Source organism: Diachasmimorpha longicaudata, chromosome 13 (genome assembly GCF_034640455.1).
Source record: "Diachasmimorpha longicaudata isolate KC_UGA_2023 chromosome 13, iyDiaLong2, whole genome shotgun sequence".
Classification (NCBI taxonomy): Eukaryota; Metazoa; Arthropoda; class Insecta; order Hymenoptera; family Braconidae; genus Diachasmimorpha; species Diachasmimorpha longicaudata.
Genome location: NC_087237.1, coordinates 3,958,929 through 3,983,088, shown reverse-complemented (window position 1 = coordinate 3,983,088; position 24,160 = coordinate 3,958,929). Strand labels below are relative to the sequence as shown.

The 24,160-nt window shown below is 39.8% G+C and overlaps 1 protein-coding gene across 3 annotated transcripts in view; it reads left to right on the top strand.

Moving 5' to 3' along the window:
- The window catches only part of LOC135168598 (probable JmjC domain-containing histone demethylation protein 2C), a 97,723-nt gene that overhangs the window by 62,605 nt on the left and 10,958 nt on the right, over window positions 1–24,160 (top strand). For all 3 annotated transcript variants that reach the window (XM_064132970.1, XM_064132969.1, XM_064132968.1), the window contains exon 9: window positions 19,026–19,176. In XM_064132970.1, coding sequence (XP_063989040.1) covers window positions 19,026–19,176 — 151 coding nt within the window. The remainder of the gene's footprint in view (window positions 1–19,025; window positions 19,177–24,160) is intronic.

Below are 24,160 nucleotides of genomic sequence, written 5' to 3'. Positions count from 1 at the left end.
CGTAATCCACATATTCTGTATCATAAATTTAGCGAAATCATCGAGGTCACCCGATCCGTGCTGGCACGACCGATCGTTCCGGCTTGATTTCATCGTACGTATGCAGTTTGTGCACAGGATAACCAGACCAGACCAGATGTTTTACTATCCTCGTCGTTGAAAAACCAACGGACAATGATGGCCTCAACCATTGTCTCGGAGGCATGACGACGTGACTACTTTTCCCATTCGTTGAACGGTTGTTGAGTTCCTGAAACACTTTTTTTTCTTTCACTGTCCTTCTTTTTTCCTCATACTACTCTATCCTACCATCATCTTCCGTCATTATCGTGATTACAATGTGACATGAGTGAAGGTATTACGGTGATATTAATATTTGCCATGGCATCCCGTTCCACAGAATAACGTTTGGAGACAGGAAGCGCCAATAATCTAATTTGATTTTCAAATCGCATATAACCAACAGGATGGCATCGATTTTGCTATTCTTGGCACGCTCTCTTACCCATCGATCCCAACCCGAAAGGTCGGGGATGAAACATGGGGAGAATTTCGATTTTTTGCCAATTCTCCTCGGTGGAGAATATTGTTACCTGAACAATTGTCTTTCAGAGTTTTTTTTTATTAAATTTTTCCTAATAATTTAATCACTCATCAGCGAAGTTCATCTTCGTTTTTTTCCCTGGAAATCACAATTTTCGTTCGAACTCATTTCGAAATTTCCCTTCACAACCATCTCTTTCAATCTTTTCTCATCACAACTTCGTTTCAATCAATCCACTCTCATCTTGAAAATGATTCTCCATCGCTCAGTTGCCATGGGACACCGATAAAACAGCGGTACTTGAGCCATAAACCCAAGGAAAGATAAAACACCGCAAACTCTAGATCAGAAGAAAGCTAGACTTGCGCAATTCAAGTAGCTCAGAGACTGGATATCCCACTGGGGACCATCATTCACAATTTTTCCAACATTGGAGACGTTTTGACGACATCTGGCAGCAGGTACCCAGCATCCGAAAAATGATCCTACGGTATTAGGGAGAAGAGGAGGGGATAAAGAACGAGAAACACGTGAAACCACCCTCTTCTCTGGAATGCGTCACGTCACTGTGCCATTCCCCCCCCCCCCTCGAGGGTAACCTTTCGCCGTGGGGTTCGGATGGTGGTAGGGGGAGGGGGGTGAGCAGACACCCGTGGGGAACTACCGTCACACATCCAAAAACCTCGTTTCATTGTGTGCACAGCTTCACTTCAGCTGCCGTCCACAGCTGTCCTTGAGATACAACCGCTCTTTAAACAGGTCCGATATTTTTTTTCTGTGTCTCTTTGAAGACAGGTCATTTTCAAATCCATTATCTATCTTGGGGGGATCATCTAGGGAGATTACAGGGAATCGTTTCAATTGCGTAACTCAGTTGGGTGAAGGGGGGGAATTGATAACCCGGCCAGAGAGTTCGGATGATGATTATGCGGGAGTCAACGAATCGTGTTTGGTTTTGATGAATCGGTCGAGTGAAACTCAATGATAATCTCAATGCAGAGAGTATTTTGTGGACTGTCGAGTGGAGCGACCGCGTTATGACATCAAAACTTTTACACAATTTCAAGATTTAATGGGGAGAGAAAAATATTCAATGAAAATTGTGTATTTTTTTCGTAATTATAACTGGGAAAAGTCCATTCAATTTTCCACCACCGGTGGAGTTGATCTTCCTGTAAAAATAATGAATAATTCGGTAAAGCTGTAAATCTTCAATAGACGTTTTGAAATTCAATGGAAATTATCGTTGAATGCGGTAAAATACCAGAAACCTGTCATTTTCCAACCAATTCAAGTGGAATATTCACAAACCTCTCAAGATCCCGCAACATCTTTCTCTCTTGTAATAAAAATAGCCGAGATACCTCTGTTTCAACAGCACGAAACATCTCTTCTCCGCGTCTCTTTCGAAGAAATTGGTTTCCCTTGACTTCAGACAATAATAAGAATTCCCTCTACCCGTAAAACTGGGTCTCACGTTGGACTGGATCGATGGGTAGGAAATCGATATGTTTTATGCAAGCAACAGACTGGCCTTCTTTATATATCCCCCCGTCCCCCCTCTCATGTGCTTCAATGCTCATTCCATAGTTATGAATTAGGTATTCAAATGCCGAACAAAGAGGAAACAAGCAAGCAAGACTGCTAACCCCTCGAGTGCGTTAATCGTGTATTGTTTTCATTTATTGCATTTCCATTGACAGATATAATTTCGAACGAAATAACAGAGCGGAATGGGGCGTGGGAGGGGGAGTTACAAAAACAGAAATGTCTTCACGTGTCGTCACACAGCGACTGATTGAAATTAGAGACGGAAATTTTCAAGTGTGATAAAAATATTCTTGCTTCAATTCAAGACGTAATACGTGTACGAGACGATAGGACTATCATACGACGATGGAAAAACAGTGCTGATAGGCAATGTGTTATCTAGGTCGTAGGTCGTACGATAAAGCATGACAAAACTCATTAAATTATTTTAAACCAACAGACAGTAACGATTAGGCGGAGAATGTTGTGATAATAGAATGTTGTTTCTATTTATGAATGAATAATGGAATTTGGAGAATTCGGGTAATTCAGAATCGATTTGATGTAAGTGGAACGAGTTCATGAATTTTCGGAATTTCATGAATTATTTAATCGCCGTTTCATTTGAAATTTGTCAAATAAATTAGGATAGCTACATTAGTTTATTGACTTCTGTTTTTAAAAAATTGCCATGAACTCGGAAAATCAAATAAACATGTTCAGATATGTTCATTGAATTGTCCATCATCTTGAGACTCTACTTCATTCTTCGGAAAGTTATAGCGACGCAAACAGCAATCAGCAAACTCATAAATGGTGTCATCTTCCTCGTAAAATAGAATTCACAAAGTTTGCCAACTGGGTTAAAATGGGATCTCTCAGAAACAACTGATAACCCTCTCCTCGTATTTTTTTTTTCTCTTTTGTTTCACAGACAATAGATAAGATTCTCTCTATTCATCGGCCACGGAATGCGTATTTCGTAAAGGTTTTATTCCCTTATCTAAATTTTCACGATTCGATACCAGAAACTTTTCACATTTTTAATTAAACAATTGAGATAAGAGTGACTGTTGGAACAGACACTTATCGCTTCGTATCGAATGATAAATATTGGTCAATGATTAATTGAGAGCAATTTCGGAACGCCTGGGGCTTTTGTTTTGATCGACAGAGTGCCGTTGGCATAGGTTTTTTTTTTGTCCTTATTCTGCTATTCAATTCATCTCGACGTAACAATTGACCGTAGCCAGGGGGGCCATAAAACCCAAATTGACGACGGAGATCTCCTTCCAACGCTTCCCCGCAGCATTTCTCTTATTCCCCATTGGCAATTAAAAACAATTGGTAGATTAATGGAGTTTATTCTGAATATTCAAGTGGACTGGATTTATGCCTTTTTTATTCGTTAATAGGGCCATGAAAAATTCGGCGCGAGGATTGTATTCCTGTAATTATCCGAAAATGCATCATTTCCATAATTTACATTCTCTCATTGCTATCGCTGTGAAAAAAAAATGAAGGATATTGATTGCATAATTTCAGAATTCATAAAATTTCCCTGAATAATTCATGAATTCACAGTCAGTGACCGAGTAAAAAGTCTGGGACGAATCGCAATTCAGAATAGATATCGGCATTCCAATTGTGCAAAATTAGTTAACGTAATTCACCGGGCAATGCTGGTAAATTGATTAAGCGCACTCACATTACGGTTGCTCTCCCTCAACCACTTTAATCAGTTCAGAATATATATTTCCATTCGATGATTGAAGTGAAATTGAAGTGGAGGATCGAATAAGTTTACATGTTATTCGATTCTTGAAATATCTCTGCATTACATATTATTCCCACAATTTCCCGTAAAATTATATATTTGTTAATAGAACCAGCTGACTAATTAGCGCAAAAATTATTGGATATTGGGGAACACATTTACGGCTCTCCATTTTCAGTCATTTTGTCCATCAATAATTCAATTAAAATTCCCAGGTTTAATGGAATAATTATTTTCCAATGATTACTCTTCCTCCAATATAATTCACTTCCTCATCATATCAAAGACACGAAATAAATAAATCCCCAGAGTTTACTCAATTGTAACTCAACAAAAGTTTGGTTTTATTCCAATAAAATAAAGTTATTCTAATTAAATGAAACGCGTTTATTAAAAAATCTCGTTACCTTTCTATTCACACGAAATGACTCTTTTGTTAATGCCATGAATGAATAATTCATCCCCTGAAATTGAGTCATTTTCATCGTCCGAACAATTGTGGAAATTTCATTTCACTGAATCACAAAATTCCAAAATTTCAGTGGAACTTTTTCAAAATTGTATCCAGCCCACTCTATCGAGTATCATCATTCCACAGACCCAAATAAATAAATCCCGCGAGGTCATTTAATTAACACAAACCAAACTTTATTTTTACTCCCATAAAATAAACTTTATTTAATTAAACGAAATAAGTTTATTACAAAACTTCGTTAACTTTTCATTCACACGAAATGACTCCTCTATTAATATAACAAACGAATAATTAATCTCATAGAACTGAAGTATTTTCATTCCAGAACAATCGCGCAAATCTCATTTACCTGAACGAAAAATATTTCGAAATTTGCGTGGTAAACGTTGAAAATTGCATCAACCATATCCATAATTTTTCAACTCCATAAACCCCCTCTGCCCCCATTGTCCCTCATAATCGCCGCCATCATCACCCCGAAGAACCAAATAAATAAACCCCCTCCCCAAGGAGTCATATCCCAGTCTCACTGTCCCACATACGTGCACGCGCAGACGTTAACCGGCTCCACCTATTTACGTTCTCGCGAATATCATCCATTGGGATTAAAACCCACTCTGAATCCAGTTGTTGCCATCCACACACGCACACAAAGTCAAAACCTCACCCTCGCAAAATCCCGAACGAGGGAGAGTCTCTGCACGTGCGCGCGTGTGCATCACGCACTGCACAGTCGTGAGGAGGGTACAATTCACACATTCATCCGGAAGCACACATACACACATATACACATACATGGTGAATGCATTATCGACGAGTCTGTTGTGTTTGAGAATTGAGAGAGTGGAGGTGGTTGAGGCTTTCAGCCGGTGGTTACTCATGCACATTGGCTCTGCGCAGTGCGGGACGCGCGGAGGCCTTTGACCTCCTCTCTTCCTCCATTCCTCTCCCCTTTTTCTTCGTAAAAAGCCCACCCCACTTCCCCTCCCCTGGGCCCACCAACGCATCGACCTGCATTCATCCTCAAACACACAACCAACACGACATTAGCGATAAACGAAACCGTGTGCTAAGTATATTATACCCTCCCACGCGGCAACTCACGCTAAAGGTCACGTCTTAACGAGCTCTTTTTTTTTTTTTTTTTTTTCATTCTCTTTGACACTTTAAACTTGTCTCGATTATTACTCAGTTCTCCCCTTGTTTTCCTTTTTGGTTGATCGATCGCGGTGAACTCTCGGCCCTTCACCTTTATTTTCAAGGTCCGATAGGCGCACCGGTTGGAAATAAAATTGTAATTTCAGGGAGTGCTGACATTGAATTTCAATTGGGGGTGGAGGGACGGAGATTTCGGGGTTGGGGACAGGGAGTTCATAGTTTCTTGAATTTTCCATCAGAAGATAAACATTTACGACCGAATTTACCTCGTGTCTGAATAAACAAAATAAGTCACGTCGGATTTCGCTAGATATTCTAATGAATCAAATCTTTTAATTTCTTTAATTTCAATCAACTCGTGTGAGAAATTACAGCCAAATTAATCTGAATTGACAAAAACTCCTGTTCTCAAAACTTGAACCATTGATTCCCATCATCCAACTACCCCAGTGTCCCTCCTCCCCCGTTGAATCCCCGAAAAAAAAATCGACTATTAACTTGCGCTAGATCCAACCACCACCACGACCTCCCACCCCTCAAGATGGCCTCTTTAAGGGTATTTACTCATACCCGAGGATTAATTTGTTTCCATTCGTCAAGCCCGTAGCCAACGATTATCCCTCTCCGGATTTGTTTTCTCTCGCGCCGAAAGAAGCCGCGTCGGCAGATGCTTGGATCGTTATTTCCAAGATGGCCGACGATTTGCCACGTGACCCCCCGTATACGACGCTCGTTTCACTGCTTGTGGTTATGTAGCTGGGCCACGCCAAACCCTCTCTCTATCTCTCTCTCTTCCCCATACGTGAACTCAGCGGTGTAGTCATGTGAAATATATACAGTCGATTTCATACTCTCGAGGTCATGAAAATCCCTCGACTCTATTTAATCACTCCGCAACAGTGGTATTCAGGTACTTGGGACAGTTGTGATATGCGAATCCAACGAATGAGAATACCGTTGCTTTAATTCCAAGGGAGATAAAAATAAGTAATGAATACACGATGAAGGGAGGAATGCAGACACTTGAGCTTGACGAATGAAATGAGCTTTCCCATAGCATTCTTGTGAAAGCCCCTGTCTATCTTATTTTCTGTCCTTCACCTCCCCCCTCCCTCCCCCCCCCCCCCCTTCGCCGGAGGGGTCTGTTGGGTATTCAAGTCCCTTCTCGTTTCGCTCCAGGAACTATCGGATTTACATGGGAGGGTTGACGCCGAATGGCAATCGATAAGTTTCCCCCCTCCCCTCTTTCATCTCCCTCATCGTCATGTGCCCCTCCCGGTTCGAGCTTTCCTGCGTTGCGAATAGGGAGTAAACAAGCCACGAGCCCTCATACCACGATCAGTTGGATTATTCAGTATGTATGAATTTTTACCGTAAATTTGCAACCCTCTGCGGGAGGGAGTGGAAATTCTACTGCACGTGGATGACTCGATCAAGGCCGACTGTTCCAGACACGAGCGCGACCCGATTTTTTTTTCTTTTTTTTTTTTTATTTCTAGTTGATGGGATTTGAATGCTCGTGGCTGATAGAATGTGACGTATTGGAGGATTAGACGGGAATTGCTTCGGGGAAAAAGTTGAGTTATTTTTTAATTGTCGGTGGTTATTTATAGAATCGAATCATTTGAGAATTAGTAATTGTTCACATTTCTTGGGATGTTTGTGTGGTATATTAGTTTAGCATAGTTCAATTGGTGAGTCTTCAGTTTGGAAGGAAAGGAGAAAAATTAATTCGGGTGAAATTATGGAACGGTCTGGAGAAATTGGAATAAGGACTCTATTTTTTCCATAGGGATGTAAAATTATAAATGAAGTTATTTTGATTACACAATAAATGATCTGAAGATTAGGAAATTCATTTTTATAGATTTTTTGTTAATTTCCATTTGATGGGAGTTGAATGTTCATTCTGATGGACAGAATGTGGTTTGTGATAATCACAGATATGAAAATTCCCAGAGGGCAAGGCGTGGGTATAATGTGTCAATTATCGTCGATTAATGGAATATAATCAATTAGTTTTGCCAGGATTCAATGCATCAGTTACGTTCATTTCAATTTAGATACTCACTTTATCATTGGATTATCATGTTTCAATAGGTTAGAGCATTCCTGACATTTTTTAATGCCTAATTAGTATTTATTATTCGGTCTTGGTGAGACGTAACGGAAATAATTTTGATAGGAGGTGGATGTTTATTGTGACAGATAAAATGCGGTTTATTCTAGTATGAGATATGACGTTGGCTTGAGGGCAAAGAACGAGCAATGCATTGTCTTCGGCTATTAATGTAGTGAATGGAGGATTTTATGACCAGTCAATTTTTTTCTGAAAGTCATTCATGAAAAAAAAATCCAAAACACAAAGTGGAATTTTTTCAATCGCTCATTAACCACTCACCAACATGAACTACGTCGCTAAAAATTCGGAAAAAAAAATAATTCAAAATTTACCGCTTCCAAATTATCGAAATGACAATTTTTTTCAAGGGTCTGAAAATTAGCATTCGAATGAATAAATAATTTTTTCACCCCAAGACAGAATGCAAGATAAATACAAAAAAAAACACACGTAATACCCTTATCGCTTCTCAAACTCGAACAATTAAAAGAACGAGTTTTACAGCCCAAGAGCCACGCGTCAACATTCCCCATAAAGCACCCGTCCGATTACTCAGCAAACTCTTTAAACTCTCGAAGCAAAAAAAAAACCCTCGACTCCAGAAAAACCGAAACAGGTATGATATTGAGAGTCGAAAGAAATACCGTTGTGAAAGATCGTGATAATCGTGCTCATTAATATTTACAAGTCTCGAAACGCCCCCTGGCTCCCCCCCTACCCTCGATATACATCAAAATGCTGAGAAATGTATTATGTAATATTGACAGAGTGGCCTGTTCAGTACACTTGGCCACATGTGCACGTGTGAAATTCACTGTGCGTGTGTTAAAATCCCTGTGCCAGTGATAAACCCCGGAGTCATCGCAAATTCATTGGTAATACGTGTCACTTCTCCGCGAGGGGTTGAGCATAATTTATTACCTAAAACGAGTCTTAAGGCTAAATGAAGAGCCCTCGGAAGCGGTTACATTGTTATGTCTGGCGTATGAATTTTCGTGAATAATAACGATTCGATCATGACTGACGCAGACATTCCGACACATTCCAAAGTAGTGATCGTAACTGATTCATTTGAAATTAATGACCTTTGAGTTGAATCAACAAATTATCCATTTGATCTATTCAAATTTTACTCTTTTTCGATTTGAGTTCCTATTTTCAGGTGATAATTGAAGTTTATGGTTTAATTACATCGTCGATAAACCATTAACCGTCTTGAATAATTATGATTCATTCACCCCAAGTGGCTCAGACATTGTGACGTTTTCAATTGTTATTTGATTGAAAATTGTTTATTAGAAATTAATAAGCTTTATGAGAATTTAATGTATCGTGCCTTTTATTCCAGAGGAGAATTCCGATTGAAATGACCATAAATATCTCTCAACCGCGAATAAAACGCGTTAGTTTATTCACTTAATTTATTTTATGTCGTGTCGCGTTGAATCTTCCCTCCTAATAAAACGCCATTAGATAAAAATTACATCCCAATTTTGTGAAATGCGAGAGTCCCCCTAATTTTCATTCAATTTCTCTCCGTCTTCAAAATTAAAGTGCCCATTCAATTAATTCACCGACTGAGCCCAAGTATTTTCGAATGATTGCGGTTCATCACCCACGAGTGACTCAGAGATTCCGAAATTTCTGAGTACGCCATAAATGATCGAATAATTTCATTTCAGTTCCCGGTAAATTTCGGCAAGAGTTCGCGTCACTTTGCATAATTAAACAGATAAAATTATGAAATTCCAATTCAAATATATCCAATCTCATTTGCTCCCTACACACACACGCACCATAGACAATGAATAATTTATCACCTGCTAATTAATGTCTCCCCCCAATTTTCAAAAGTAATCAACCAGCTCGATAATGAGAAAAAGCAAAAAAAAAAAAGTAAATACTGTCCTTGGAAGCACGCGAGCGACGCATGGTCTCTTTTTCGATTTTTTCTTGGCATTCGTCGGAGCGAATCCACACACAGACGCTCTCACATATGCCCTCATCACCAACTATCAGAAAAGAGAGAAGTGTAGTCTGCAGCTGTCGCGAAAATGCTTCAAAAGCCCCACGACAACTTTCCTCTCATTCTGAAACCGAAAGGCCCTCTCTCCCTCTTTTTTTTTTCTCTCTTTCTCTTCTCCCCGCACCCTTCCCCCTCTTGAAATAATGCTTCCGGTCCGACTGCACAGGGCGGTGTCTCATTTTGACCTTACATTCACAAGAAAATATGTGCATGAACATTCATGCACAAACTTCTCCTCAAATTACAAAATTATACGACAAGTCATTTGCCTCGGAGCCCAGAGCTCTCGATTTTATTACATTCTTGTAGCACGAAATCGCGTGTATGCATTTTAATGCTAGAGAAATATCTATTCCTGGAATGTGAATATAATCGCACACTTAGCATCGACTGTAAGTGACTAACCCCCAATGGATATTAGTCACGATGGAATATAATCCTCGACACAATGACTGAGTACTCTACATACAAGGTTGTTTATCAGTTGCATCCTTGAAACAATTTTCTGGGATATTGTGGTAAAAAAAAAAATATATCACGATTGTCGGTGTAAAATCACGGTTTTTTGCGAAATAATAGTCAGTGATTAGGAATATAATGCAGACACATTCGTATCTCATTCGCTTATTCATTTGAATAATTTTTTATAATTATATTCCCCAAACCATTAAAACACGATTTTCAGTATAAAAATGAATGCCCAACTCCGTTTGAGGAAACAAAACTCTACTTTTCTTTTACTCAGTTAAACAATATTTTCAAGTGAATGACGTAAATAATTCGTTTATTTCGCACAAAGTTTATTAAATTCAAATGAACCCTTTCTCTGAAACGTAATTGAATCGTAACTCCGGTAGAATTCGTTGGATCGATACTGAAACACATAACATTCTCCCCTCTATCCTCATTTACCACCCCGAATTGTCCAGGAATCTGCAACGAGGGGTTCGCGCACATGTATACGTGATACGTTTACATACAAGAATACAAAGTTAAAACCACGCAACTCCCACGTTGCGCCGAGATTAAACTGTCACTGTGGGTGATACAAACGTTGTGGATATGCAGTGTATTCTTTTCGGGTTCAAGTGTATATGGAGAATCCAATACCAACGTATTTTTGGAGACCCCTGCAGTGTCCCGGCTATTTCCTCGAGTTGTGACACAAAGAGAACATTCCATGGTATTTTCACTTATGTAATTTATGACTTAAAAGCCCGGTGTTAATTTTGGTTGAGTGGAGCCATCGGAATCGCTTCCAATCGACTGATCTCAATTGTACTTTCCCGGGAATTCTCTTATCAAAATTTTTCCGACCCGAATATTCCCCGAAAAAGTTTCCTAACATGCCCTACAACCACATTCCTGCCCAAATGATCCCCGAAAATTTCCAGTAATTATTAAATATCTATCACCGGGCACTTGCAGTCCCAAAGTCGGTACCATACAAATCCGATTTTCCCCTCCCTCAGACTCAAAGAAAAAAAAGCCTGGAAGTCGTGGCTGAGTTGGCCGAGCTGGGTTCGCCATCGATGACCGTAACTCCATGTGTTGAGCCGATGAAGCCGTGGGCCGACGGGGGGGAAGACCCGAGGAGGGAGAAATTTTAAATGAGAAGAGTAGAGAGAGGGCCAGAGAAAAGAAACTTAACCGAGAGAAACGGACTCTCTACTCAGTAAAAAGCCCCGCTCAGCCCCCCCCTTCCGCCCCCTGCCCCGGTTGACGGGTCTGGTCACGAAGGATGGAAAGACGCCGGGTTCACTACTATCCGAAGTGGGGTGCCTTCGCGCTGGTTTCCACGGCGCGACGAGGTGGAGAGCGGGAGGGGAGAGAGTCTCGACTGGTCTAGTGGTGGGGGGGTGCGACTGTTGGAGCTCGCTTCGCTGCGGCAGTAGAGTAGCGGCCTTCGACGCAGCTTGATTAACTGCCGCGCTGCGCTGAGACCCAGTTTTTCCGTTGAAAAAAAAAAGTATACATAACGACCTATTTAAACTGAATAAATCTTCCGCTCGAACGAATTCCCAAATCGGTGGAGTTCGCAGGCAATTTGGATAAAAAATTCCGAATACAGGGAGTGGGCGATGGATTTGATGTGCCGTTTTTCAACGAAAATACAATCGCCAAATTAAGCAGAAGACGGGAGATTTTTCCGAGGTGTTGAGTGCCCTCGTGCTACTGTGGAATAGAATTCATCGAGAGACGCAACCACTAGCCTCGTTTTTTTTTTGTCCACTGAGACAAGGATAACGTCTCGATAAGGCTCCGCCTCATTACTGTCCGTGATTTATGACCCCCCGGGGGGTGGTGATTATTTTCGTAAATCTCGAAAAATTCTCAGGAGTGAATCCAGTTATTTCCCTTTTTTTTCGCGCACAAGTGAAAGGTGAATTTTTTTTTTCTCGCGATTCAGAGGAAGCCTTCTTCATTGTCCGTGACTCGTTTCTTGGGCTTATGGAGGGGGAGGCGCCCGTTATATCCCTCTTATGAGAGAATAAAAAACGTCTGCTTATGGATGGAGTTTGTGTGTCTGTGTGAAGTGGTTTGTCAAGTGATGAATAGTGCTCGATCGCGAGTTTAATTGTGAAAAAAAAAAAAAATAGAGTGAAATACTTTGATGAAAACAAAACGTTGATGAATAGTTGTCGCTCACTGACCAAAAAAGGATACACGCATCCACAAGGATTAATCATTGTTCGTGTTATTGGTAGAAAAAAGTGTCGCATATTGTTGATAAGAAAAATTTATTGACGGTTTGGTGGCCTTATTATGTGTTGCCGTTTGACGGCCACTGGGAGAAGTTATCACATGCTAATGATGCTAGTGAGTGGTGCCTCGGGGCGTTCAACGACTCGAGTATGCCACCAGTGTTAGGAGGTGGTGCAGCAGCAGCTATGGCGGTTCTTCCGGCGAGCCCGCAGACTGCCACTGGACAGGTTAACCCGCATAATCACACGCAAACCGGACAGACGCAAATTTTATTGGCGACTGGTGGTAGCCAGCCACAGCCACAGCTGCTTTATCAGCCTTACAATTTATTGCCGGCTGTATCACCCTCACAAGCGACTGGCTTTCAGCATCATCACGTTAGTGCTAATTCACAGCAAGGATATATGCCGGATTCAACGGCCACGATTACTTTGTAAGTTCAAAGGGGTTTTCAGGGATTTCCAGGGAATTTTTATCGATCCTGGGAGTATGAGCATGATCTTCCTAATTAATTACGGAAATTAAATTGGATTGGTGGAATTTGATGGGAGTTGGGCAGTGAAAATTAATAAAATGTAGGAAATTTTATTTATCATTCAGGTCCTTCGGATTCTGACTGATTTTTAATTCGAATCCCTGCGCCTTTCTACAATTCACATCATACTATCTTCCCGAGCATGTGGGTTTCGTAATAAGGTCGGTGATTACGTTGTAATCTCCATCGTATTCATGAAGGTCGAACGGGTCAAACCTCGTCTTTCATTCGTTTGTTCAACTGGATTTTTAACTCGCCTAGTTTTCCGTGATTGTCAATGGTACCAAATGGTAAGGGATAAAAAACAACCACCAACAATGCAGCTCAATCAAGCGATTTACTCGGATATTGTAACCACCCTTTCATCCACTTATTGTTCGAGAGGGAGGGACTCAAAGGGTCTCTCAGGTAGTTGAAACAAATCACACAAAAGTTCAGCTTTGACTGCACATTCTAAGGGCTACCTATTGTCCCTTTAGATATCTCTACCTGTCATCCTAGAATCACTGGTGCATCCTAAAATTCTTGGGAAATACCACGCAGAGTGGAGAAAGATAATTCCCGGAAATTGAGACGAAAATGAAACGGTTTTTTAGAGGTCAGTAGAGGTCGCAGTTTTTTTTTGGTGGTAATTTTTTATTTCTGGTAGGGAATACGATTGAAAATTAATTTAATTAGTGGACTCGAATCGCTAGCTCAATTACTCAGTGAAAATTAATTATATTGAGGAACATTCGGGTGAAAATATATTCACAAATTTAAAATTAATTGAAAATACTTATCAATTTGAATGCGACCTTCGATAATTGGTTCGGGATTGTTTTTTCGGTCGGAAATGTGTAATTCATCTCAATTTTAACATGGAAATTTAATCTCATTAATTATTGTATGGAAGTAATGAAAATGGGAAAAATTGAATTTTCTTTGGGTGTGATAAACTCAAAAGCAGCGAAAAGTTATTTTAGCTTGAAAATTTATGTGAACTTTACTTCATTTTTGACTTTCCCTTTTTCGACTGAAAGCGAATTCCCCCAATTTTTTCAAAAAAATTTCTACTTTAAAATACAAATGAAACTTCTCTTCAAATGTCACGGGAGGTCAGCCCTCTAAAAATTCCGCTTCCCTCCACGCGTCAACAGCGCTCAAGGTCGCACGCGATTCCCAAGAATTCGATAAATTCTCAAACATGAAAATTCTATTAATAAAAAAAATTCTCACAATGCTGATCCACCGACATTGAATTTCCTGCTTGAAACACGCTCCAGCTCGTCTAGAATTTCACCACTGCGTCATATCCCCCTTCTCAAGTGCCATTTTTTTAAAAATCAATCATGTTATTCCTTTTATTTCACACTCGGTCACTCGAGCCGCTATTGGGAGTGAATCACAACCGCAAATATCTTCCGTCGTTGGGTGCTCAATCGTTGTGTTTCACTCCGTAATACGAAGACGTTGATGAAGAGTCAGAGACAAAATAAACATTGAGAATGAGAATGAAGAAAAAGCGAACGATTAAGAGAACTGCCAACGATCTGGGTCAATAGACGTCTCCTCGCTCTCGTGATTTTGCGCTGACGGCTCCATTAAAATGCTCGTTTGAAATGTCGACGCGGTTATAACTACTTTGAATTGAAAAACAAAACGTATTAAAAAAATTTATATATTCCCCCTCCCACCAGTGAGAAATACAAAACCCCTATCTGCATACTTTCACACTCGTGTGGCTGAGATACGACTATTTTTATCGTTTTATACTCGGAAATACCGCAGCTGCGATGACGCGTTGGGTAAAATGTTAGATAATGGCAGTCATTGCTGTGTCAAGCAAGGTGCGGAATAAATAAAACGAGTAATTTAATCGCAAATCGCCTTGTCAAGAGCAAAATCACCGAAATAATATTCTTGAAATGCAGTTGTTAACGTGTCTCTGGTGTGGTAGGTCGTGACAGGCGGTATGTGTGGAAGGTTGAATAGGTAGAATAACGACCTCGGGAATTGATACACCAGACGCTTTGGGATCTATTAAAAAATTACGATTATTGCCCACGCGAGTCTGGGATGAAAATTGAGGGGGGGGGGGGGTGGGGGACGGGGGAGGGAGAATTTACTGTTGCGTTTGCAATGTGAATTTTCGTGACGCGAGTTCAAAGGAGGATATGACTGTTTGGGATTATTTTTTGGCAGTGGGCCGAGTTGGCGGGATTGTGGGAATCTACGAGGGCGTCCGTTTGTCATCTAGGGATGATGGAATACAAATTTTATTTTGTCTCATTTTTATTCATTCACGGGAAAATGGCGTTACAAAGTGGTTGAATTCAACCAAGGGGTCTTTCTCGCACTGATTGAATGTTAAAAATAGATTGCAAAGGTGGATCAATATTCTGGCGAGATAGAATAATCATGACGTGACAGAAAATCAATTCTATGGAGGAATAAATTCATCAGCTTGATGGAAGATAATTTTGGTGTAATCAGCATTATCATGTTCTTGGAAGAATGGAAACTGGTGACAGGGAAAATATGAGAGAAGTGAAGCCTCATATTTCTCTCCCTCGTATGAATGTATCTACTTTATTTTTGGTTCAGTAGATTAATTCACCGCGACAAAATATCCCTTCTACACTACACAACATTTTTCTCTCCAACTCTTAGACATTTTTTTGAATTCCAACAATTAATTTCTAATCTTCTATCTGCGCCTGAGGAAGTATCTTTGAGTGTTAACTACATTAAAGTTTCAAGTCCTCATTTGATACTATTTTTCAATCTCATATGCTCCGAGTGATGTTCAATAATTTTATTCTCCCGATTGGTCAGTTACTGCACAACGCGAATTCAACTATTCCACGATTGGACCCCCGCCAAGTGCGTGTTTACGGAAATAGAGGGGGAGAAGATAGTGCTAAAAAAAAGGAAAAGATAAAGATTGAACGCCTTTGTTCCATCACGAGAACTTCCAGCACAAACAGCGATGTTTCAATTCCCGAGTTTGTGAAGAAAACAAAAAATTCGAGAAACGTGAATTTGATACTTTTATTCCTCATTTCCGTGGAAATATTTAGCCTCGCTGAAGCGACCTCGACGTTTCTATTTTTAAAGTAGACGAGTTAACAGTCGCAGTCGAAGGGGGTCATCAACCTCTCTTTTTTTATTTTCCCTGCCTCTCCTCCACTGTCTCTCTCTCTCTCTCTCCCTGTCTCTCTGAGAATTCAATGATCGTTCGTTTCTGTCTCCATGGACGTGAAAAATGTTTGTCTGGCTCCGTGGGGAGGGGGACGCGGGGATTATTTTTCCCCTCCACCCTTGGATTCACGGACGATTACGCCTCCCTGCAGGCTTCAATGCTGTACCTTCCACAGCATTCGTTTGGGGTCAGAGGAAGGAGGGGTGGAGGCGATCATTCTAGTCCGGGTTTTCCTTTCTTCCCCATTGAACTCCCCCACCCTCTTATTGCGTACACGATGCCACGACCTCGGCTTCGACTCAACGATGCCTCATCTATCAAACCGTATCGTCTCCCCACTGCTATTTTTTTCCTCCCCTTTCAATTTTTTTTATCGATTCGATTGGACTTCGACTCCCGTTCTTGTTATGTAGTAAATGCCCTTGTGTACTGACATTATGAGGGGAAAAACGTCCAGGATTTGCGGGAAAGAGTAACGAGACGCTTCAGTTGAAGTCAATAAGTTTTGTCGATGGATAAAAAAAGTGTTTGTGGATGGTAATGGCAGTGACAGTATGTCGCAGTGGGATAAATTGATTGGAATTTTAGATGAAGAGTTGTTGATTAGTATAATTTCAAGCAGAAGGGAGAGGTGAGAGGTGGATTTTATCATTGATTATTTTTTTAATGAATTTTACATTGAGATTATTCTCAATCTAGATGTCCATATTTTAACATTTTTCTCACAATCCGAACAGTTGGAAAATAATTTCATAAACGAAGTGACATCCTCCCTTCACCATTTCACTTCATCTCATCAGAATACCCGCATTACCTCTGTGCACCACTTAATCCCCCTCAACCTAAAAAAATAAATAAACATTACCTCCACCCGCATGAAAAATTCAAAACGTCATAATTGCGTCATTTATAGAAATCCTGCGGTATTGTTGGGCGTGCAGAAAGCGTAGAAATTGGTTGAATGTTTTATTACCGTCTGCCACAATTCTCGGTATCAATGGTAAAACACAAAAATCATAACAAAACTTTCGAGAAATCGCTCGCATATTTTCAAAACACATTGCATGAATTTTTTCAAGGCCAATCAGTCAGGTTACAAGCCTCCATTGATGGTCATCCCTCTTTGTTTACATTCCAGTGAATGTATACAATACGAGAGACAAACGTAAATACTATACAGTGTAACTGGTTAATCCCAGAATAAGATGAAATTAAATCCGTAAATAAATAGCAGACGAAGTGTGTTTGAAAGTTAAACGAGATTGGGGGATGCGTAATACCTTTTTTTTTTGGCAATTGTATATCTCTCTCTTTATTCCCCATTTGGTACATTTATTTTTATTTTCATCATATCTCGTTTGTCCGGTTTCCATTTTGGAGGTGATTTTTCAACCGCTGGCCCCGGAGATATCGCCTCGCTCGACCGGTCTGGTTTCCCGTCTCATTCCATCGTCGTGAAGGGGAATGGAATAAGAAAAGAAAAACGTGAATTGAGGAGACGAGTTTACAGCACACTTGACTCCGTTGATTTGGTCGGGCGATTAAAGCGAAAGGAACTCACTTGACCTTCGGTCCAACTTTTTTATCTCATTTTGTTCCTCATTTTAGGACGAAATACCACAAACACCGACGACTCCTCCACAATGATAGCCCAATCTCGATCTAGAATGCTGATAAAATCGTCGGAATTCACTTGTTATTGTGCTCACACATCACGCACATTTTATTTTTTTTTCTTCTTCTCTTGATTTTTAACACAACTCTGTGCATTAGTTATTGCTGCTGTGGGTAAAATACTTTGATGGTGAATTGAAAATCGCATTGGAGTAACAGAGTACAACGATTAACATGCCCACCACGCGAAGAAACTGGACACGTAACAGTGTAAATAACTTGCGCAAGCGTTAATGAGTGCTTATCTCCTCGTTTCTCTTTTTATTAATTCTACTTCTTTGTGAGGTTTTTTTTCCATGGCAATCGGGGAAAAAGTCACGCGTACGGGGAAATACAGTTTTCGAACTTCACGTTCAGTGGTGAGCAATCAGAAATTGTGATTTATCTTGTTTCCCTGAATCCTGGAAACTTTGTGATTGGAGGGTTTACGAGAACAATGAGAACACGTTCTTAGACAAGACATTGCGGTCGGATAATGCTTGTTTAATATTTATTTATTCATGTGGAACAATAATAACAACTCGGTATTTATTTGGATCAAGGAAACATTTGCTTGTTGTTGAAAATTGATTTACTTGACGGGAAGTTTTGAAATAGAAGAAGTATTCCGTAAATGTAGAAACTTGTACATTTGATTTGTTTTAGTTCTGCTGGATTATTTTTTATTTATCAGTATGATACGTCTAGGCGACAATTTAATGGCATAAAATCGATGAGGAATAATCACAATTTATGTTGTACCTCAATTTCTTTCCTGGAAACTTCGTGATAAAAGAGTTTACGAGGAGTTTCCAACAAACAGAGGAGAATGAGGCCAAGTTTTTGGGGTGGCAAAGGGAGCGGGGGTGGGGATGAAAATAGACAAGATAGTATAGGGATAAACCCTGCAACTCAGCCAAAGTTTAACTCCAGTCTTGCCGACTCTCAGACAGTGTTCGTATCCTTGGAAGTTTGTGAGTTTACCCTGGGAGCTTCCGAACGAAACTTTGTATGCCAATGATGTTTTCAGTTCATCGATCGGTGTTTATTTATCACGTGCAAAGTTTCTGTTATTGAATTTTATGCTTGGTTATTTTGAGATAGCTAGAGGTATCGTTGGAGCTAGAATGCTCTACTTGAAGATTTGAAATCGATTTCACAAAGTTTTTAAACTACGTCGACAATTTCTCATCCAATCGTGACGACTTAAACAACTTCGGAAGTTGTGTTATAACATTTGTGGAATGAAGTTTGATGGCAGTTTGATTGTATTGAGAACATGGACTGAATTGTTATTTATTATTTATGTTGATAGGGAAAGGAGAGAAGCTGAGGTGCGTGAATTGGAGAAACGTGAACGGGAGAGAGAGGCCAAAATGGAGCGTGACAGACTGGAGAAGCTGAGGGCTACCGAGCAAGCTGTGCACAAGCACTTCGAGGAGTCTCTGAGACTTGCCCATCAAAAGGTGAGGTTTACCCTGATTCATTATCGCTCAGTCCAGCGATGACTTTCCAAAAGAAAAATTCCCAATCAATTTCCAATTCTCACAAGACTAAAATAATTGACAACAACTTTTTCTGCCCACTCATTCCCTAACCCCTTTCTACACTTTCCCCCTCCAGACTTTCATTTTCACCCATAATTTCCCATCATTCCCCAATCGAATACAAACTATTACGACGGGAAGAGAGTAATCAATGCATTCCAGCACCTGCCTTTTGTCCGGACGTGTTTTTTCCTCTTCTTCCTTCCCCCTTCGAGTAGCCACAAAACCTGTCAGACATACAGAAGAGGGGACCACACTGTGCACACCTTTTTTTTCAATAAATGTGTGTATGCGTGATGGTATCTGCGGGGAAAAGAGAAACTTCCCAAGGGGAGAGGTGCGTGTTTCCTCTCTGCACGCTTCTGCTCTCTCCCCCTTCCCTTTTATTTCCACAGTATGAGCATTTCGATGGTTGAAAGATCCCCCGTGGTCGATCCTCTCTACCTGCCCTTGAAAATAAAAAACCCCGCAGTCTTTCACGAAAGTACCTGCCACTTGGTCAGATTTTACCGTTTCCTCCCTCTCATCGCTCTCCTGACCTTGATGTTCAGGTATATAAGTTAAATATTTTTTTTTATCCTCAATTTTTCACTCTCCACCAGCAATTTTTCTCAGCTTATTTCGTACATCTCGAGCACGCAACAAAACAGACGATCGTTACTCTTAGTTATTTCTCCTTTTTTTCCTCTCGTCCACTTCGCCGAGATTCTTCCGGTGATAAGGGCCTGATAATCATCAAGGCCACTGTGACCCCACGGGGTCGAAGCGAGTTTGCTTCACAGATGTGAAGTCATTATCGCCGGTAATGCGAGTGCATATTTCTCACTGCGTGCAGAGTATGATTTTTTAAACTCTTGCCTTGAAATAAATAAATTGTTTAAAGGCTCGTGTACGTAGAACAAAAATTCATTGTTTATTGTCGTCGTGTAGGTGCGCGTGTCACGTCTGGTTCGCTTAATAATTTGCAATGCAAACCTGACGCTGTGTGCAATGGGCAAGTCGCACCATTAATTATGCACTCAACTCTTGGGCTTTACCTTCTATATCGTCATGGGTAGAGGCAACAATGGACATGGTCGTGGGATTTGCTGGAGTTTCTCCGGGTATCTTTCTGTTTGAGGCATTTGTTGCCAGCAGGTGGAGTTTTTTTAGAGCTTCAGGAATTTATTATGAGGAACGGCTTCTATGGTATTCTTCAGGTCTGGTTGGGTCCACAGATTGTGGAAATTTTGGAAGAAGAATTCAGGGGTTATATCTTCGTCGTGATATAATATTTTTTTTTTAAGTTGAGTTGATTGATTCTGCGGAAGGAGGAAATGTCATATTGATGTATTGAATATTAGTAGATTATTTCACGGCCTACCCTTCGTGGCATTAATTCGTCGATGGTCGATATGTAGTGAATGCTCCACAAAAAATTTGAAATCTACGCGAAACTTCAATGCAATCACTCGACATTTTTGAAATTTTTGGAACAAATTGCACAACTGTCGGCAAATATTTCTCTTCGTATGAGAATAGAACGTATTTTCATTATTCAACACGTGAAATAATTACGTCAACTTGTCGAGAGGCCAACGTAATGGGGTATATATATACAAGTTCCAGGCAAAGCCCTGGAGGTACACCCGGGTAACGGTAGACTCTAGTCAGATTAGTTCAAGTTAGAGTCTCCGGTACTCTAATCTCGTTAACTTCCTTCCTCCATCCTCAATGCATACATATGCACGGTTACGGAACTCTCGAGAGTTAGTCATTATGAATTTGATATTAAATTCACGAAACTTGAGAATTGAAGTTACTTCAACATCTTTTAGTGAAAATTGTTCACGAAAATTGTGACCTTCTGAAGACAGTGTCGCATCATTATTCGTCGCGTTTAACATCCCTCGAACTTCCTATTTTTACCCCATCATTGTGAATAGTCCCCGATGGAACTTTGATCTCGTGTAATTGGACAAGACGTCCTCCGAATCTCCGTTGACTTCTTCGAATTCAGCAAACGGCGACTCCCACTGGTATTTTGTATCCCCTACCTAGGGGTTCTCTCTTCAACTGAACTGTCTACCTTGCAAGTCTTACTTTTCTCAGAATAAATTCTTTCCGGATCCTCCACTCAACAATTCACGATAAACAAGACCTTTTCTTCATTTTATTACTCATCAAGCCTAGGGCACTTCTCCATTTCTCAAATTGAATATTAATTAAAGCATTAATTAAGACTTCTACTTCCTGAGACATTGGATTGCTTGATTGATTTTCCTATTTTTAGAATAGTTAAATAAAAATGGTTTATGAATTATCAAGAGGACTGAATTTCTTATTTTGGAAATGTAGCCTAAAAGGCTGAGCTTAAATTATTCCCCCACATCAGTGATTCATGATAAGAGCTTTTATCTACTTAATTTCTAATCTATCTTGCGGTGGTTTTCCATGTCGTGAATTGAATTTTAATTAGAAAATGAATTAGGAAGCTCATGTTGTAATAAAATAATCTTAAGTCATTTCTTGTTAGTGAGAATCAAGAATTTTTTCTTGCGTTACCGAGAAAACAGTAAATTTTTCGTGGTACAAATAAACTCTGGAATTCTAAGAACAAATTGTTTCCTCGGATGAATCGTCAATTGATTGTATTTATCACCTGCTATCTCAAAAATTCAACACAAATGACAATAACTCCCTGGACTAATGGAATTCCAGTCTCTCATCGCAGTTTCTATTCTCAATCTTTAACCGGAAATATTATGATTCATTGCACGTTTATTGCTGGAATGAGAAAATTTATTCAGGATAAATTTTCCACAGCAAACGTGATCGTCCATACCCCGTTATTTTCTCAATGAGTATTCCATTTGTATTTTCCCCTTCCATTATTCTCCTTTTATCCCCATCCACTTTGCTCCCAAGATACAAGTCACGTTGCATTCCACCTCGGGCACAAAATTTCCCTCTCCCCTCCAGAGCCCCAGCAAGATGACAATCACTGCCGATTAGATCATCAACCATGATACGAGACTTTATCAATTTTGTAACGACCGAACTGCTACTTCATTCTCCCCTCCAATATTATTTTTTTATATCTCATCACTTCTATTTTTTACTGATACCGTTGACGCCGGGAGAAATGATTCAACACAGTTTATCAATTGCCCTGGACTTATCTCATACTTATCTGTTTGCCGTTGGCATTAATATCCTCGTGCGTGCCTTCTTCAGTGATAAGATAAGACAGACGATACTGGGGTTATTTCGCGGATACGAATACATACAGATTAACTTTATTAGTTGGGAAAAGAAATTTTATTCGACCTTGGGAGTGCATTCTACTGTGGATTTCTGGGTTGTTGAACTCATCGAGTCTTTTTACTTCACGTGAAATCGATGTTTTATCAAGTCTGTGGCTTCCTTTATTGGCTTAATCAGTCCCGGAGGGACTTGTTTCCTTCAGAAATTATAGATTTGGTAGGTCGTCTGGGCATAATGAATTTACATTGATGATAATCAATCGATTTATGGTAATGTTTAAATCGAGACATCGTTTATTTGGTTCGATTATTCTGTGAAAACTAATCGAAGGGAAGAAAATTCATATGAATTCATTGAAAATTCATTCGCCTTATGGAGTCCTCGTTTTCCTGTTGCTGATCAATTTGGTATTCATAAGATAGAATTGATGATTCATTTGGAATTATCGATTTTGAGCGGAATCTTATACTTAGAAAATTGAAATTAATGGATATTGAATGAAAAATGTTAGCCACGTATGTTTTTATTTAAATAACAGGGAAAAATTAATGAGTTATAGCTCGTTAAAAAGTCTAATTGTTCTTCTAAGTAGAAAAATCATCCAACAAACCAATTCCACTTAATATCCCATTATCTTTATCCATAGAACCTCATTATTCTAATATTGTAATGTAATATAAATATAATTTATGACCCTAAGAAGTAAAAGTAAAAAAAATGAAACGGCATAATAACAATGTCACCTGACCTTGGAGATTTATTCCTCGATGTCATTGACACTCTGTGAATTAAACGAGCTCCTCCATTCACGCATTAATTCCCAATGCATATATTCCATCCACAATGATCGATTTGAATAAAGCCTTCCGCACAACAGATTGACATTGACGAAAATGAATGGACTTGTGGGAAATATTTGAGCAATTATGGATCGACAGTATTTCCTCAAGATCGTTAATGACACGAATGATACAAGAACAAACACAATGTGGGTTGACATTCGCCCGTACAAACCCGTGGGCTGATTAGCATAGTAATCTTCCTCAACGCGAATACTATAATTAGATTCTCGCTCTTGACGGGCTGCTAAGTGGGATACCCCGAGGCACAGTTGCACATACATACATTAAAATATATATGCATGTGCATTAGTGCCTCAACTTTGTCCCTCGCAGAGTGCGATAACGAAACTATTAAATTTTCTACTCACGATTGTTGGCACACTGACAAGTTTCGAAATTATTTATTTATTATTCTCACCCATCGACCCACGTTCAAATTCCACGCTTTCGTTCAACAATTGTATGTGTTTATTGTCTCAAGGTCTCACAATGAAATTGAGCATGAAGTCATTAACGGCTGACGTTGGATATGAGTTGTGATGCTTGAGATATTATGAATCAAGATTACACTGCTGCCTCGTTATTTTCTTTTTTAATGATTAAGGAAAATATGGGTTTTATTCATCATGCTTGAAATTCCGGCCATGTTCATTAGCTATTAAAGATATCAAGGGGATTCAGTCGTCGTGTGTCATGTCATCAAGTGATTTATGGTACTTGGGTGTGTTATTCGCCAGAAATTCCCGGAAAAATATTGAATTTTGTTGAACTTTGTGCGAAGTTATGAATGAAGCTTTATCAAAAAATTTAATGAA